The sequence below is a fragment of the Ochotona princeps genome, chromosome 2 (genome assembly GCF_030435755.1).
Source record: "Ochotona princeps isolate mOchPri1 chromosome 2, mOchPri1.hap1, whole genome shotgun sequence".
Classification (NCBI taxonomy): Eukaryota; Metazoa; Chordata; class Mammalia; order Lagomorpha; family Ochotonidae; genus Ochotona; species Ochotona princeps.
In genome coordinates this window covers 78,080,261-78,097,228 of record NC_080833.1, presented here as the reverse complement: position 1 = coordinate 78,097,228, position 16,968 = coordinate 78,080,261, and the positions used below count along the sequence as shown (strand labels likewise).

Sequence of the window (16,968 nt, the reverse complement as noted above, 5' to 3'; positions counted from 1 at the left end):
TCTATCTTAATTATTCAAACATACACCTAAGCTACATTATCCGATAATATAAACTCTTAAATTTAATAAAAATGACATATCACATCAATGCTTTGCTAAAAATATTAAAGGGTATCACGTTAGATTTCTGACATATACACATTAAAGTTCAAAATTATTACAAAATTTACCTCAAAATCTGAACATACTGCAAAAAACAATTGCAATTATACCTTAAAAGTCAACCAGTATATATATTGTCGTAAAACTCTTAGATTAAATATAAATCGGCTTGTCATTCTACTCTTACATACATAATTGACTTCACAAAAGCATCGTAAACTAGATGTTTGCCAGACCTAGCAGAGCTCTTTATTAACTGAAACAATCTTGAGCTTAGGAAGTATGCTTATTTCTTAATTTCAGAGGCTAGGGAATTGTGAAGGAACAGATGTGTGTAGCGTTAAGTGAAGAACAATGACAACAGTACACTGTCAACTCATTTCCGCAGAGAACTGTGGAAACACACATACCTACCTTAACAGGATCAAACTGGGTGGTATCCTTAAAGCACTAAATACGTGCATATCACTCAAATCCCTAAAATTTCAATATAAAACTGAACAGTTTCATTTTAAAGCTTGCCAAAATTTTAATATCAGAATGAAAGAGGTTTGATTGAAAGCCTTATTTAATATCCAATACCCACAAAGCACTGAGATCAATGTTAAATATCAACAAGTCATTTTGGACTAAAATCTCTGAAACTTAAATAAGAACATAGTGTCAAAACACACCCTGACGTCCTACACAGGAAAAATGAGTGCCTGGTCCTGCTTCTGTATTTTACATAAACACGTCAGGTATCAAATGCAGATATTGGAGGGCTTCCCAAAGTTCATCATCCAAACCATATTCCACTGGTAAAAACAAGCAATTTGTTTTTGAACTATAAAACTTCACTCCTTTTTAAGAATGTTTTGGCAATCTTCATTGAAGTGTAGGTAGTTATTCAAACCAGGCCCGGAGCCTTGAACACACCGGGATCCCACGTGGGTGCCGGTCCTAATCTCAGCAGCCCCACTACCCATCCAGCTCCCTGCTTGTGGTCTGGGAAAGCACTTAAGGACAGCCAAAGCCTTGGGACCCTGCACCTAGGTGGGAGACCTGGAAGAGGCTCCAGTCTCCTGGCTTCAGATTGGCGCAGCTCCAGCTGTTGCGGCTGCTTGGGGAGTGAATCATCGGACAGAATATCTTCCTGTCTGACTCTCTCCTCTCTGTATATCCAACTTTCCAACATAAATAAATAAATAAATAAATAAATAAATCTTTAAGAGAACAAGCCGATGGCAAATCACTTGTTCCTTTTTACTGAAAGCAATTCATCAAGAGTTGAAAAGTAGGATAAACAAAACACTCCTCAGACTAAGGGTCTCAACCACGCAGCACATCAGAAGCACAGTCAGCGATGTGGTAATGTGGGTTTAGCTGCCACTTGGCAATACCCTCATCCCATATCAGAGTGCCAATTAAGCTCCCTGCTGCCCTGCTTCCACTCCAACTTCCTGGACTGTGCCTGGGAAAGCAGCAGACAACGATTCAAGTGCTTTGGCTTCTGCGTTCCATATGGAAAAACTGGATGAAGTTCTAGGCTCCTGGCTTTGGGCTGGACTATCCTATCCCCAGCCATTTCAGCCATTTGGACAGTGACGTAGAGGATGGAAAATTTTCAAGTACATGCAGTCAACTAATTTTTTAAAAAATAATTTAAAAACAAGCTCTGAGGATATTTGTAACACTCTACACACAATTCAGATAGTCCAGTTTGAAAAGGAAATCTTACAGACATGAAGCAGAACTTATCACTACTTAATCAAGCTTGGGTCCTGATTTCTTTTCCTGTGAACTGAAACACTTTGTTGCTGAAAGATTTATGAGTTAAGTGATTAAACCTAATCATTTCTTTTAAACGTTCTATTTCGAATATCAAAGAATAATGTAAGACTTTTATTGCATACTTCCAGCCCTTTTCAAAGCTATCCTCCTCAGCAAGTTAACAATGATCTAATTTTACACCAAGTTTGCAGGTCTTCAAAGCTTACATGAAAAAAGAAATTATGTCCTCACTTCAGTAGAAGACCTAGTTTGTAGTTCTACAAAGATAAATTATTCCTATTCTGACTTCACCTATGATAAAGAAAGATTTAAAAAATAAATATTAGGTAAACAGTTCAAAAATTCCACTCTCTGAATTACATTAAAGCCAACAGAAGCAAAAAGGCTAAGGTTTAGGTGACAAATATACTGTAGGAGTTAATTAACCCGGTAAAAGAAAACAGTGAATTTCTGTCATAACTATTGAGTCTCTTTGTGTTTAACTATGTAGAGCAAGTGAAACAAAACATGCTTTGGGAAAACATTCTGTTTCTCACTAAGCAAGTACCTGAACTAAGCATTTAGACATTCAATGGAATTGTTTCCTGTAAGGTTTCAACCAAAAGCACCATTACTGAAGAGCTATGCCATTTGCTTGATTTTTCTCTGCATTGTTGTTAGCCACCAGATTAAAACCATTAGTTATATTCTTCCTCAATTATGTTGGTAAAGGTTACTGAGCATCAGAAAACCCTCAATAGCTTACATGTGCATGCCAACACAGAACATGCATGCTGGAATTAGTTTTTTTCTTGGCTCCTACACATTTTTTATTTAACATTTAATGTTTTGAAAGCTATGAAAAATCTTTTTCAAAGGTTTTATACTGATGCCAGTGTTTAATCAATGTGCCTGACTTATCTGCATAGGATATTTGCTTATTTTCATGTCCATCAAGAAGATAATTTAAATGAAAAAAAAAATCAAATGACTTTGAAATACCCAACAAAGTACTACTTTCAGAATGCAGATTTTAACCTTTGTTTTTCAAGAATTTGAGATTTCATGCAACTATCTGAAAATGATGCTATCTTGTTTGAAATGAGAATTTAATGAAATTTCATATATCAAACTTTGCTTGGAAATCATTGGTTAGCTATATAGTCAATGCTACTTTAAGTCTGTATTTTGAAAATGTGCATCAATTCAAGTTTCAGAACAACAGAAAAAGTTACCCATTTAAGGTGGAATAAGTAACTATTTAATAACACATGTTTTCCAGATATTAACCTTAATACCTGGGTAATAACTACATAGAATATTGCAGCAATGAAAGCAGCTCATAAAACATAATGATGGTGAACAAGCCAGTAATAATATTAGGAAATTTAGAAAAGCTACTGTGGAGATCTGTTTCTGAAAACAGAAATCCTAGGACTGTAACTTGGTTAGGATAACTGCAGATGGCCAAGCTGCTCTAAATATCCAGGAAGACAGTTATTTTAAGAGATTGAAAAAATTATTTTACATCAATATTTATGCTATCAGAACATAATTTGTCACAAAAAAAGCTTTCAAAAGAAATTTCTTTCATAAAATATCAAAGAAATAGGGCCCGGCGGCGTGGCCTAGCGGCTAAAGTCCTCGCCTTGAAAGCCCCGGGATCCCATATGGGCGCCGGTTCTAATCCCGGCAGCTCCACTTCCCATCCAGCTCCCTGCTTGTGGCCTGGGAAAGCAGTTGAGGACGGCCCAATGCATTGGGACACTGCGCCCACATGGGAGACCCGGAAGAGGTTCCAGGTTCCCGGCATCGGATTGGCGCGCACTGGCCCGTTGCGGCTCACTTGGGGAGTGAATCATCGGACGGAAGATCTTCCTCTCTGTCTCTCCTCTGTATATATCTGGCTGTAATAAAATGAATAAATCTTTAAAAAAAAAATATCAAAGAAATAAGCCTGCAGGTCATACCTTGGATATTCAAACCCTGTGAGCTGAGGCTCTGGGAACCATGACACTCAACTGTACTGATCAGTTCTATATGAATCATAATTGTTAAGCTAAGTTCCGATTGATATTTTAGGCTATGTTTCAATAGTTACAGCAGATAAAGTTTTTGGCATACAATTGTCACAAATCATATTCTCTTATTCTCCCAACCCTGAAATTTTGACATAAAAATTTGCAATCCATTTTTTTGACAATGTTTTCTTCATAATTTAGCAAATTACAGATACCTGATTTAATAATAATCATTACCACTGATATGATCTGACTTGCCTAGTCACAATGTAGTTCTATGATTTAACATTTTCATTGATGCAGTTTCCAAAGAAACAAAAAAAACGCTCTTAGCTTATGCTTGGGAAATTAAGAGCCTTAAAGAATTTTAATATGTATAACTGAAGTTAATATTTATCTATTATACTAAGCAATTAGATTTTGCAACTTGCAACACACATAAAATAATTACAATTTCAAGAATAAATAACAGTTCACACTATTAGGTTCAAAGGTATATGAACCTTACTGTCACAAACTGCATGAACATCATCCATAATGTAGGTAGAAACTTTGAAATGTGTCTCGTCTCTTATTTTAACAACAGTGTCTGAATTGCTTAATTAGAAAAAGGTGACATTGTATAGAAAAATCAGTTATAAAAAAATTGAACAGTATTGCTTTAAGAATAGAAGTGAGATTAGGGCTGAGTTATTCTGTGATTAAGGATAATATGGTGTGTATATACATATGTATACATATGTGTGTATATGTATATATAATATATAATATGGTGTATACACACAATACACACATATCCCATCATTTAAGGACAAATAGTTGATGATAAACATTCTTCAGATAACATAAAGAAATATTCTCTCAGAAATTGATCATTTGTAGTAAAGTACTTAATTGAATACTTCTGCATATAGTACTAAAGCACCTCTTGCTCAACAGTAATTCAAATTACCAGATAAAATAAGAGCTTTATCCTACAAATAAAAGACAGTGCTCTAACTCATTAGGCCACAAATGCTTTATTAGATGAAGTTACAGCTGCTAATTACAATTTAAGATGCTAAATCCAACTTAGATTTTTCCAGTGCTGTTTTATGCTTAGATGTTTAAAAAGGAAATATTTATAGAGCCCTAAATTGATTTTAAAATGTTCCAGTATGACAAATTCCAACAAAACTATTTGCTCATTCTTACCAAAATATTTCCTACTATATATTTTTAAAATATCAAAACAAAATGTAGCAATCTGTACCATATAACTAAACTAAACAGAAGCATGAGTGAAACAGAATACGCTGCAAGCCAATAGATCCTGCTTACTAAACTGAAAAACTGGGATGTTCATACAAGTGATAAGAATTCCTGACGTCACAATATTTTGTAGGGACCTTTTTTGTTTAAAAGAACTGAATTTCATGCAAAGAAACACTTCACATAAAAACATCTAAAAATCGAGCAAATTTTAGGATAGAAGTGCCTTATATTCTGAACCTGCCTTTTGCTCACTAACGATGGAACATAGCCAGGTAAGCATCCTTGGGCAGCAATTGTCATCTATACAACTTAACAATAAAACAAACCCACACATAAACACAAAGAAAGCATGAATGATCTAAGCTTAATACAACTGATAAACTAAACAAGAGAATATGATTCTTTAATATAACTGAGGATACCAATTTAAAGTACATTTTTCTACAGATGGGAATCAATATTCAACAGTGAGGAAACCAGGAAAGTAAACAAAAAAATCTCCTTTTTGCTCTTGAAATGATCGTTCTTAACTCAAAAAGATAATTCAATTCAGAATGCTGTTTCAGAATGGGATAGATCATGCAACATCATGGAAAGTAAAGAGAAAGGTGCTCTCAAAAAGTCTTTGTATTTTATGAAAAGAAATGAAGACCCATATTTTATTTTCTGACATTTTCTTGTTTTTCAGGTCTGCGATCACCTCTTAAGAGACTATTCTATCTTGAGCAAACTTATTTTTAACATGACAAACCTACAAGTAATATATGTGTAGTTTCATTTTATACAGTACCTCGTTAAGGAAAATAGTTAAGATCATCTACATGCAATTAAATAATTAAATACATATTTCTTCAAAATGTATGTAAGTGTTAATATCACAAGAAAAACATTTCCCCACCAACAGAGGTACGGTTAAGGAGACAGCTAACCTGGTTCGGAATCACTGCTGTCGGAAGAGCTGGAGTCGCTGCTGCTGCTTCCGGACCCTGAAGAGCTGCTGCTGCTGCTGCTGCTGCTGCTGCTGCTGCTCTCACTCAGACGGGAGACAGTTCCAACTACTGGAGCTGGTTCTGTCTTCTCAGCTACAACATTGGGGAACAAGAGCAGGCACTGAGCATAACAGTTCAACTGTCACATCTCACTAAGCACATCTGACCAGATTCCAGCTTCCTGACAACGCAGACCCTGAGTGGCAGTGGACATGCTCAGTATCTGGGTCCCCACTGCTCATATAGAGACCGGGATTGAGTTCCTGGCTCCAGTCTTGTCCCTCCCAGTCCTTGCCACAGTGGATGAACATTTGGGGAGTGACCAAGGGGTGCAATCTGTCTCTCTTGTCCCATTTCTCCCTCATTGTGTCTCTCAGATAAATACAGTTTCAAAAAATTTTGTAATTACAGAATAACAAACACATTCAAGTCACAGAAGCAACTTACAAACTGACACCTACGTTTTACTTGACGTTTTCTAGCATTTAACTGATTGTTGACATCGAGTAATCGTCTTTCCAGCTCCTGTTTTTTCTGTGAATTGAGTTCTTCTTTGGACTTCCCGGTTTTCTTGGCTGTGGGATTTAGGAGGAAGCACCATGAGAACAGGCAAAAATTATCACAAATATTAGACTGATTTCTGTTAATAAACGCAGATACATACCATGACACTTCAGTGGTCTTTTTCTCAGGCATCCTGCAACATATTTTTCTAGTTCTCTTAGTGTCGAGGCTTTCAGTGTTTCGAAATCTATCTCTATCTCATCAGGATTGGAATTTCTCAAGGAAGGCTCTCTTGACTGTATGATGTGAACCACTCGCCCAAGCTTTTCTCCAGGGAGTTTATTTATATCCAAACTTAGCTGTCTTTTCTCATCATAGTTCATAGGTTTGGCATTATCTTCCTCTTCCGATTTCACAGCAGAGACCTGTTGCTTCCTCTTCTTGGTTTGACTGCAGAAAAAAATTAGATCCAGCCAAATTTACTTTGGCTAATGTTATTTTTTTCTTGAACACCTCCATGAAAAAGATACTCACTTGCTCTTGGATTTTTCCTTTGCTTTCATTAGCTTAAGTTTTTTCCGTGGATTTTCATCTCTGTTGTTTACTTTTTCTTTTTTCTTGTCCCTTTTAGACTTCTCATTCTTTTTCTTCGGCTTACGGAAAGGTACCTGGGATAGAACTTGTAGCTGTTGATGAACAGCTTTAAGCTGATAAAAGAAAGAAATTTTAAACATTCATGACTGAAAAATTAAAAGCACTAGAAGAAATGAAGACACTCTAAAATAAAAGAGTACTCTGGGCAAAATTTTATATTGCATTTCCTTCAAGTTTTTATTGCATTGCAAAAGCTCATTGTTTTGAAGAGTATGTATCACACTGTAAACACCATCAAGTACTCAATCTATAAACCCAAATATTCATCTAAATGATGCAGATTAACAATGACTAACATTTCCAGCTCATTTTAAGTTTTTAATTAATGAAGCTTACAATCAGAGTAAGCGGGCCCAGCACGGTGGCCAAGCAGCTAAAGTTCCTGCCTTGAACGCCCCAGGATCCTATATGGGCACCAATTCTAATCCCAGCAGCTCCACTTCCCATCTAGCTCCCTGCTTGTGGCCTGGGAGAGCAGTCAAGGACAACCTAAAGCCTTGAAACCCTGCACCAGCATGGGAGACCTGGAGGAAGTTCCTGGCTCCTGGCTTCAGATCAGCACAGCACCAGCCACTGCGGTCACTTGGGGAGTAAATCTTTGGACAGAAGGTCTTCCTCTCCATCTTTCTTCCTCTCTGTATATCTGACTTTGCAATAAAAAAAAAAAAATCTTAAAAAAAGATCAGAGTAAGCTAACTGTATCATGAAAAGCAGCAAATGTTAAACATGTTCATGACAGGGAGAGAAGCTTCACTGCCCCATGCCCACAGCTGAAACCAGGAGCAAGGAACTCCACCCTGGTCTCCCACCAGTTTTGCAGGAGCCCAATTATTTAGGTCACCTGCTGCCTTCCCAGCTGCATGTCTGGGGAACTAAATGGGAAGTAAAGTAGCCTAGACTTGAACCAGCACTGATATGGAATGCCGGCACTGGAAACAACAGCTTAATTCACTGTGTCACAACACTAGTAGAAGATTTTTTTTAAATAACAGCATTTTAATACTATACAGTTATTTGAGAAGAAAAACCTACCAAACACGAAAAAACAAGCTAATTGTATACAAAGCCACATTTGGTAAGTGATCTGAATATAAATAAGCTTTAAATCTACACAAATCATAAATATGTTGATTATATTCTACACAAATATAAACATGTTGATAATAAATCAACATCTCCTAAGAAGACATGGGAACTTGCAGCAGCACAGCTAACTACCTGCTCCTGAAGTTTTGCAAGTCGCTGAACTTGCTCATCTTCAGAATCCCCAGATGAGTTGTCTTCAGAAGAAGCTTCACTACTGCTTCTTCTACCAACGGGTTTGGCTGTTTCTGTTTTAAGGAAGCACATTGCCATGCTCTCAACAGGCTCATCTGGGATCCTTGCAAAATGCATTTCAAACACATCCTACAATAGAAAATTAGATGGTGTAACAGTCTATTGCTTTTCTGACTTACAGTAGCAATACATAACACCCTCTAACAAAAAGTACACTACAGCATCATCCTCTGAACAGATTTTTTCACTTCAAAATATGAAACATGCCTTAATGTTTTGTATGTTCTCTTTTTAATAGGAGTTTTCCCTCCTTTTTTTTTTGCGTTCCCACCACAGCCCAAGAAAAAGCTGTCCTTTTTATTTGCTCAGATACCTCACATGCCTCTGCACAAGCAACTAATTATTTTATTTTTACTTCATGACTCAGGGGGCATGTACAGACATTTGTTCACTCCGTCTGCACTTCAAGGCTAAGCAGGTGTCTCAAAAGATAATTCTGCAAAATACTGTATTCACATTTTTTAAAGCAAGCCATCATTCACTCTTTAACAGTAGCTATGAAGCAACAGCCAGGACTCCAAGGCCAAGACACACGCGACCATCCACCAACCAGTAGCACATTCTCACCACATTCTTCACTTCCACAATCCATCCATTATCAAAGGCCACAAGGGGAAAAACCTAAAATCCAAAACAGAAATCCCAAATACAGAATCCCCCCATAACTACAGACTTCACAACCCCACAAACAATGAGACAACAATTAAAAGTATCCTTCCCTAACAAAAGCATTCCCAATCCATACAGCCAAAAACCATAGAAGTGGCTAAAACAGTTACACTATCCACGCTCCAAAAAGTTGCAAAGACAGGCTAGCCCCTGAATCAACAACAACCACATTCATTGCCATAGCAGCCTCAGCTCTCACTCCCATCACTTCCATTACTTTGTAAAATTCTTTCAAGCCATTTCCCAGAAGGCATGCTGTATATCTGGGCCCGATTTCAGGGCAATGGGTAAGTACACAATAAGGTGTCCAGAAATGGCATGGGTTTACTTGTACTCCTATGCGCAGTTAAAGGCCCACTCACGGGCTTGGCAGCGTGGCCTAGTGGCTAAGGTCCTCGCCTTGATCCCATATGGCCGCTGGTTCTAATCCCGGCAGCTCCACTTCCTCTCTATCTCTCCTCCTCTCAGTATATCTGACTTTGTAATAAAAATAAAATAAATCTTTAAAAAAAAAAAAAAAAAAAAGGCCCACTCACCAAAAATATTATCAATAACATTAACTCTGAAGCTCACATTACTTGCCAAAGCCATCTCACAGGGGCAAACAATGCCTCAATAGATTACAGAATTCTTAATGGGGTGCTTGAGTGTCTATGCAAAAAGGAGGTGAGACTGCATCAAGGTGGTCAGGAAGAAATCTGCCGGGCCCTGCCAAACAGCTGGAAGCTCCCCCGGACCCTACCAAACAGGGGAACTGTTCTCTTCACACCTTCGTGCCGTCCACACCTACTTCACGGACCCCAGCACCTCCCCACTCAGGTCAACCCATGGGCCTGGCAAGCCCCGCATCCCAGGCTGCTTTGCCCCTTCTCGCTGCAGCTAGAGTTGGAGCCCATCTGAAACACACTCATCCCAGTTCTTTGTTGGAAAAATCTGGAGAGAAGATCTTGACATGTCTACCCGTTAGTCCAGCAGGTAGCACTCGCACCAATTACGGTGATTATAGCCAAACACCATCTGTTGTGCACAATTCCCGCAGGGCTTAGTGCTAAACACAACATTCTTAGGCTCTCTACTTCTTTCCAGGATGCCCATCAGCTCTCTACAGATATGGAAAAACCTTCCCCTCTGGACAATGCCCTGGTTGTCGTAACTCTCCAGCGGAGCTGGGTACTGCTCCACTCTCAGAGCACTGAGGTTGTCTGTGTGCTCTAGCAGCTCCTCCATCATGGCCATGGAGATTCTGTTCCCCAAAAGACTTAAGGTGGTGAGCTGGTAGCACTGGCTCAGGGCAGGCAGGATGGCATTGAGATGGGAGTCGTTGATCTCACAGTCCATCAAGTTCAGGGTCATGAGGGTGGCTGTCACTCTCTCTAGCAGAACTTGGAGGGGCTCAGGGCTGATGTGGGTCAGTTTGACACCGCTCAGGTGCAGGTGTTGGAGCTTGCTGAGGCTTGGGCACTGGGACAGATAGTGGACATCAGCTTCTGAGAGCTGGCAAGTCGTTACAGAGAGTCTCCAGGGGGCTCTTCAGGCACCTGAGCACCTGGTCCAGGTTGTCCTCCAGGAAGTCGACAGAGTCCATGTGAAGGCTGCGAAGGTGGGGCATCTTGGCTAGCTTGGAGGCGAACTGGGTGTTGAAGTACACCTTGCCCTCTAGGGTGATAGGGGTCGGGAACCAGAGGTGGTAGAGATACAATGTGTGAAAGCTGCTCATCCGGCCCAGGTAGGGAGCAAACTTGGCCAGGGTGGTGAGTTGCCAGACAGAGTTCACATGCACCTCCTGGATGCAGCCAAGCTCCAGAATGTCCAGGAATTTGCTCATGCTGTGGATGAGACTCGCCGAGATCTTCGGCTGGTGACAGCACAGGTGCACCAGGCGACAGCACAGGTGCACCAGGCTGGTTCTCTCCTTCACCCACTGAAACAGGTGGGTGAGGAACTCATCATGGGTGGCTGTGGTGAGGTAGAGGCTGGCTATGACCTTCAAGGCTGACTTGGGCCCCTTGTGCTCCACTGGTTGTCTTCTCACTTTGGGTTTTGGAGATCATTCGTCATTCAGGCTCTCGATCCACACTTTCCAGAAATTCAGACCTGCATCCCGTAAATCCAGCACGTGCAGCTTCCCTCTCCTGGAGTCAGACTTCTGGGTGTATTTCATATAGAGACCATCCAACACAGCTTTCAGGATGTCCACTTGAGGACTCTTCATGAGGGCGCCCAACGGGAGGAATTCAAAGGGCCAGACCCTCACCATGGCCTTCAGGACGCTCAGGAGCCTCCTGTTGAAGGCTTCCAGGAATAGTGCAGGGAACATCTCAGTGGGAAGCTGGTCCAGACTAAGGATGGCCAAGGCCTCATGACCCAGCAGGCTCTTCTGTGCCAAGTGCAGGAGTCTCGATGGGGACATGCTGCTCATCCTGCTGAGTGCTCAGTGACAACCCTTGTGTGCTCCACGTGGAGATGGAGTACCAAGAGCACGCATCTGGGTTATGTCATTGCTGGATGGAGGCAGATGCAAGTACGGTCAGGTCAGATAAATTCAAGAACAGTCACATGGAGGTGGAGAATTCTGGAACAGGTAGGTAAGGCAAAGTCAGGAAGAGGCCGTTGAAAATGAATTCATGGGCCTGGCGGCGTGGCCTAGCGGCTAAAGTCCTCGCCTTGAACGCCCCGGGATCCCATATGGGCGCCAGTTCTAATCCTGGCAGCTGCACTTCCCATCCAGCTCCCTGCTTGTGGCCTGGGAAAGCAGTTGAGGACGGCCCAATGCATTGGGACACTGCACCCACGTGGGAGACCTGGAAGAGGTTCCTGGTTCCCGGCTTCGGATTGGCGCGCACCGGCCCGTTGCGGCTCACTTGGGGAGTGAATCATCGGACGGAAGATCTCTCAGTCTCTCCTCCTCTCTGTACATCTGACTTTGTAATAAAAAATAAATAAATCTTAAAAAAAAAAAAGAAAATGAATTCGTGAAGCAGCGGGCGGATGGAGACAGATTCTGATGGCTGCTAAGGCGTCACAGTGTTGCAGATGAAGACAGTTAACACAGATCACACTTCTCACGGTTAGACATCTGATGGTTCGGGTCCAGGTAGTGGCGGAAGGCCCTAAGGCCACACAGCCAAGTGCCGGGGGAAACAGACCAGTCATGACACCAAATGCTAGTTTTAGTTCACACGATATTATGATATTATTACATACAGCTAATTCCTGCAACCTGGTTCTTTAAAACCAGACGGGAGGAGGTATCTTAGGAGGTTTATTCCAGTGGGGCAGGAACAGGGGTGGGTGGGGGGAAGGTGGTGGAGAGCAGTGCAAAAAGGGGACTGGGAAGGGAGGGGGGGGAAGGAGAAGAGCTCCTTTTTTTTTTTAAGGCAAGAGAGATCTCTTAATTTATATGGGAGACATTCCTGCAAGGGTCCTATGATTTGTTGGAGCACCCTTCTGCCTCTCAGTGGTTTCGCTTTGGGAGTTCTTGAACATTCCCTTCCATTAAACATGGACTCCAATCAAGGTTATCTTAGGCATTTATCATCTTCTCTTTATTGACATTTCCCTAATTTCCGTTGTATGCAGGTTCATGAAAGATTTGCTACTAAAGGTTGCTATAAATCAAGAAGCAAACAATTCCCCAGTAACAAAAATATAATTTATATGTAGTTCTGGAATATTCAAACAAGGATGTGAGTGCTATTCTTTATCTCTTGAGTTAATAGTTCTGAAGCTTTCAAACTTTCAAACTTATCTGTACACTTTCAGAGTACAGGTAACAACTCACTTGCAGTGTTCTTGCCATTGCCACCACTTCATGATCTGGAGGGTTGTATTTGTAGCAATTCATAAACATTAGCCTAACATCTGCAGCAAATTCACAAGCATCTTTGTATTCTTGATTGTCCATTTTCCCCTAGATTAAGAAAAAGTTCTAGGATTTACAAACAACACAGCTCAATTCAGCAATTATTTGAACATCTATCTTGTTTAACAACACAGACATATACAAGAACATAAAAAAACATGGTTCCTAATTTTTAGACTCTGAAAATCATCTGGTGATGTGACACATAGAGTTATTGGGGGAGAGCATTCCAGATTAAGATTAAGAAGAAAATCATAAAAGCTGAGTGAATAGAGTATTTTCAGAAAATCATGTGTAAGCATATTTGATAGCAGAAATGCAGAAACTCTGATATGGGACACAGGTATAGTCATCGACATTCTAACTACTAGGCCAAATGGCCACCCCAGAAATTCATATTTTGGAGAATAAACTTATTCACAGAATTTAAGACACAAGTCTTCAAAGTGGAAGTGTTAATTTCCAGTCAAGATGAGTAAAATTAAATGTACAACTAAAGAAAGATTACCTACCAAAGGATAACAGCCTGAGAGCAGGTATCTTATACCAGCACCAACAGATGCCAGGATGTAGCTGCCACATGCTCATGGAAAAGAATTGTCCATCCTAGAATCTTATAATCTGTCATTCCAGAATTCTATAGTCTGCCATTCTAGAAGTGTAGTCAGTGTTAAGAACTATTCAAAATGACAGCTTTAAGATACATAACTATTAAAAGTGGACAACCTAAAAACTCCTATGGATAGTCACTAATTTTGCACTTCAACACAAAGAACATTTCCACAGGACCGTAGAATACAAGAAATGAGGATAAGGGGCTAGTGTTGTGGTACATTATATTAAACCACAGGTGTAGCACCACATCCCATACGGGCAAGGCACACGTTGAGCCTGCTCCAAGCCAACATGGGAAAGCAGAAGATGGCTCAAACATTTGGCCCCTCACAAGACAGACATGGATGGAGCTCCAGGTCCCTGGATTTGGCCTGGCTCAGGCACAGCTGTTGTGGTCATTTGGGAAGCTAAACAGTATGTGCAAACTCTGTCACTCTGCTTTTCAAATAAGTAAATGAAACTTTTTAAAACAGATAATTCTTACCAATCAGATAGATCAAAAGGCAGGAAGACAATTAGAAACTAAATGTCTTATCAAAACAAAACAAATACGGTTAGGCATTAAATTTTGTTTAAAAATGTATCAGAAAAATGCCCAAAATGCAGTCTAATTCAGAGAATAGATTATATTAAATATGGTAACCGAAACGCTATGATCTAGAAACTTTGCATGTGCCCAACGATTAAAAATGAGAAGATGCATTATCACTCTGCTGACTTAAATTATATTCATCTTCCTGGATTTTAAAATTTCTTCATAATGACAAATTACTTTTATAACCAAGAAAAGTTGTTCCACTTATTAGGGCAACAATTACCTTAATAGTTCCAAGATCCATTGGATTTTTGACAATATCATAGTAGTTATGAAGTCCCAAAGCATTAACATCAACAGGGTTATAAAAGGGCCAGGCATACGATAAATGCTTCTTTGCAAGCAGTTCTTTCAGAATCTCACTACAGTGTCTTAATCGTTCCGTTACATTAACATTTCTTACAACTTTATGTTGCTGTTGTGAATCCGGCAAAACATTGTTTAGCACATTTTCTTTCATTTGTGGTATTCCCACAGACTTTTTTTCAGTAAGTTTTGGAGAGGATTCACTACTTGGTTTAATTACAGAAGTTGTAGGAGTTGTTGTATCTGCTTTCCTCTTGACACCCCTTGTAACCTAAAACAAAACAAAAATGACTTAAAGTGACATTTTCAGCAATAGTTTTCAAAAATTTTTTGATCAGCATCCTTATCAGCTAAAACAAAAAGGAGGAATAATTACTGGCAACAGTCTTTACTTATATTGCTGTCAATTAATATTTTGATAGGCAGACAAACGGCTTTTTTAAACTTTTATTTTTGATAATGTTTACATAGTTAATCAGGGTGGAAGAATCGAGGGTTAGGGGAAAGTAGGTGAGACCAGTGTTTTCAAATTTTCTTTTTCTTCTTCCTTAATCTGGGGGAAGCAGGGAGATGAGGGGAGGAGGCACACCAGCCCTCCCAACCTTCCCAGTACCCAGGGAAGGGGAATGGCCACCCGATATCAACCCATGGTCCCCTGATGTGCAGCATCTACTTAAGCGGTTTTTATAGTTCTGAAATGCTGTCAGTATCACCAATCCAAGGATGAGGAAATCCTTCCAATGTCTACTGGCCAACATAGTCTCCATTTATCCAGATGTTTGCTATCATCATGGTTGGGGTAGTTGTCCATTTTGTTCTGCCCTCCTTCCTCTGCTATGGTACCAGATGTCTTCTGCAGGCCCCAATGGGTCCCCACATCCTCTGCGTGCATCTAGGCCTGTGACGATCCACTGCTCTGTCTTTTCCATTGGGCCTTGCCAGACCCCACACCGATGGGGTTCATGAACCTAGCACCCACCAAGCAGGCAGGCCTAAGGACCCAGGCAACCCTCGCCCCACACACCCCTCCAGCCCTCACCCCAAGGGCTCATGGCCCAGGCACCCAATGCGCAGGTGGACCTGAGGACACAGGCCAGGTGACCCAGACACCCCAGAAGAAAAATCAAAACAAAAATCGTGGACATGGACAACTTCAGACTCTTCCACTATCAAGACACTAACATTTTAAAGTCTACCTAGAAAATCTGTAAAACATGGTGTCTGTGTTCACAAAATACAGAGAGAAAGAGAACTTAAACAATTTAAGATTGCCAGAAACAAGTATCCCATTCATCTTCCTCCAACCTGACCCTCCCTTTCCTATTTAAAGGCTGACTGACATGGGCATACATCCCCCTCAACTATGTAAACAATATTAAAAATAAAATTTAAACACAGATTGCTATATGTTGAAGACCAAATTTTATAACTGTCAAAAAAAAAAGAACAGGCAATGTTCAGAGTTGCACTGAAATACTTCAGTAATCAATTATTTGAAAACTATAGCAAACTTACTTGGGTCATCATTTGTGAGCTAGAACTGGGTGGAGCTCCTTGTGTCACATTCAAGGGAGAAATGGATGTCTCTGGAAATACAGAGGGTATCACTTGCTGAGCAAGTACTTTTTCGGTTATCTTGGGGGATGTTTTTTCTTTTATAGAACTAACAGCTACATCCTGTTGGGTGCCTAGTAAAGAATAAATCAGTCAAATACTTGAATGATTAACATGTAAAACATTCAGTACCCTGGTTTAATTCATTGAGTTCGAAGTTTTAGCAAAACAGTTGCACTCCCTGTGTCTTCTGAAATCCTCCTATACTGTTGCCGACAGCATTAGACCAATTCAAAGGTAACGTTCAGAATGCTCTGCATCAATATCTAAGAATTTCAAAATTATTACAGATATCCCATCACTGGCTCACAGAATAAAAGGTGTGGCTATGACTCTGTTCAAGAGATCTCAAAACAGTTCTGCCAGCAGAGTAACAGTACATGTTCTTTGGTCCTATATTATCTCAGAGAATGCTAGGACTATTTAGCTCGCACCACCCTGAAATACAGTATTGCAAAAGGCCTTCCTTCCATTAACACAATTGCATTCTTCTAATTGCTCAAGTGAAAAATTTGGAGTCATTTCTATCAAACCCAGCACACCCTGTTAACTCTATCTTCCTATCCGAAAGCCAACCACCTCTCACACAAGTAGTAACCAACATGGTCCAAGGCATCACCAGTTCCCAACTGGTTTACTGCAACAGCATCCTCAAAGGCTTTTCTTTGCTGGTACAATCTATAGCCTATACTC

At 40.2% G+C, this 16,968-nt stretch overlaps 1 protein-coding gene across 1 annotated transcript in view; it reads right to left on the bottom strand.

Moving 5' to 3' along the window:
* BRDT (bromodomain testis associated) overlaps positions 1 to 16,968 on the bottom strand; it is a 53,453-nt gene that overhangs the window by 14,108 nt on the left and 22,377 nt on the right. Inside the window, exons 7-14 of the mRNA XM_058659136.1 lie at positions 16,177 to 16,349; positions 14,579 to 14,932; positions 13,065 to 13,193; positions 8,495 to 8,683; positions 7,157 to 7,329; positions 6,783 to 7,072; positions 6,580 to 6,693; positions 6,059 to 6,211 (exon numbers count right to left, since the gene is read on the bottom strand). Of these exons, the coding sequence (XP_058515119.1) occupies positions 6,059 to 6,211; positions 6,580 to 6,693; positions 6,783 to 7,072; positions 7,157 to 7,329; positions 8,495 to 8,683; positions 13,065 to 13,193; positions 14,579 to 14,932; positions 16,177 to 16,349 (1,575 nt within the window). The remainder of the gene's footprint in view (positions 1 to 6,058; positions 6,212 to 6,579; positions 6,694 to 6,782; positions 7,073 to 7,156; positions 7,330 to 8,494; positions 8,684 to 13,064; positions 13,194 to 14,578; positions 14,933 to 16,176; positions 16,350 to 16,968) is intronic.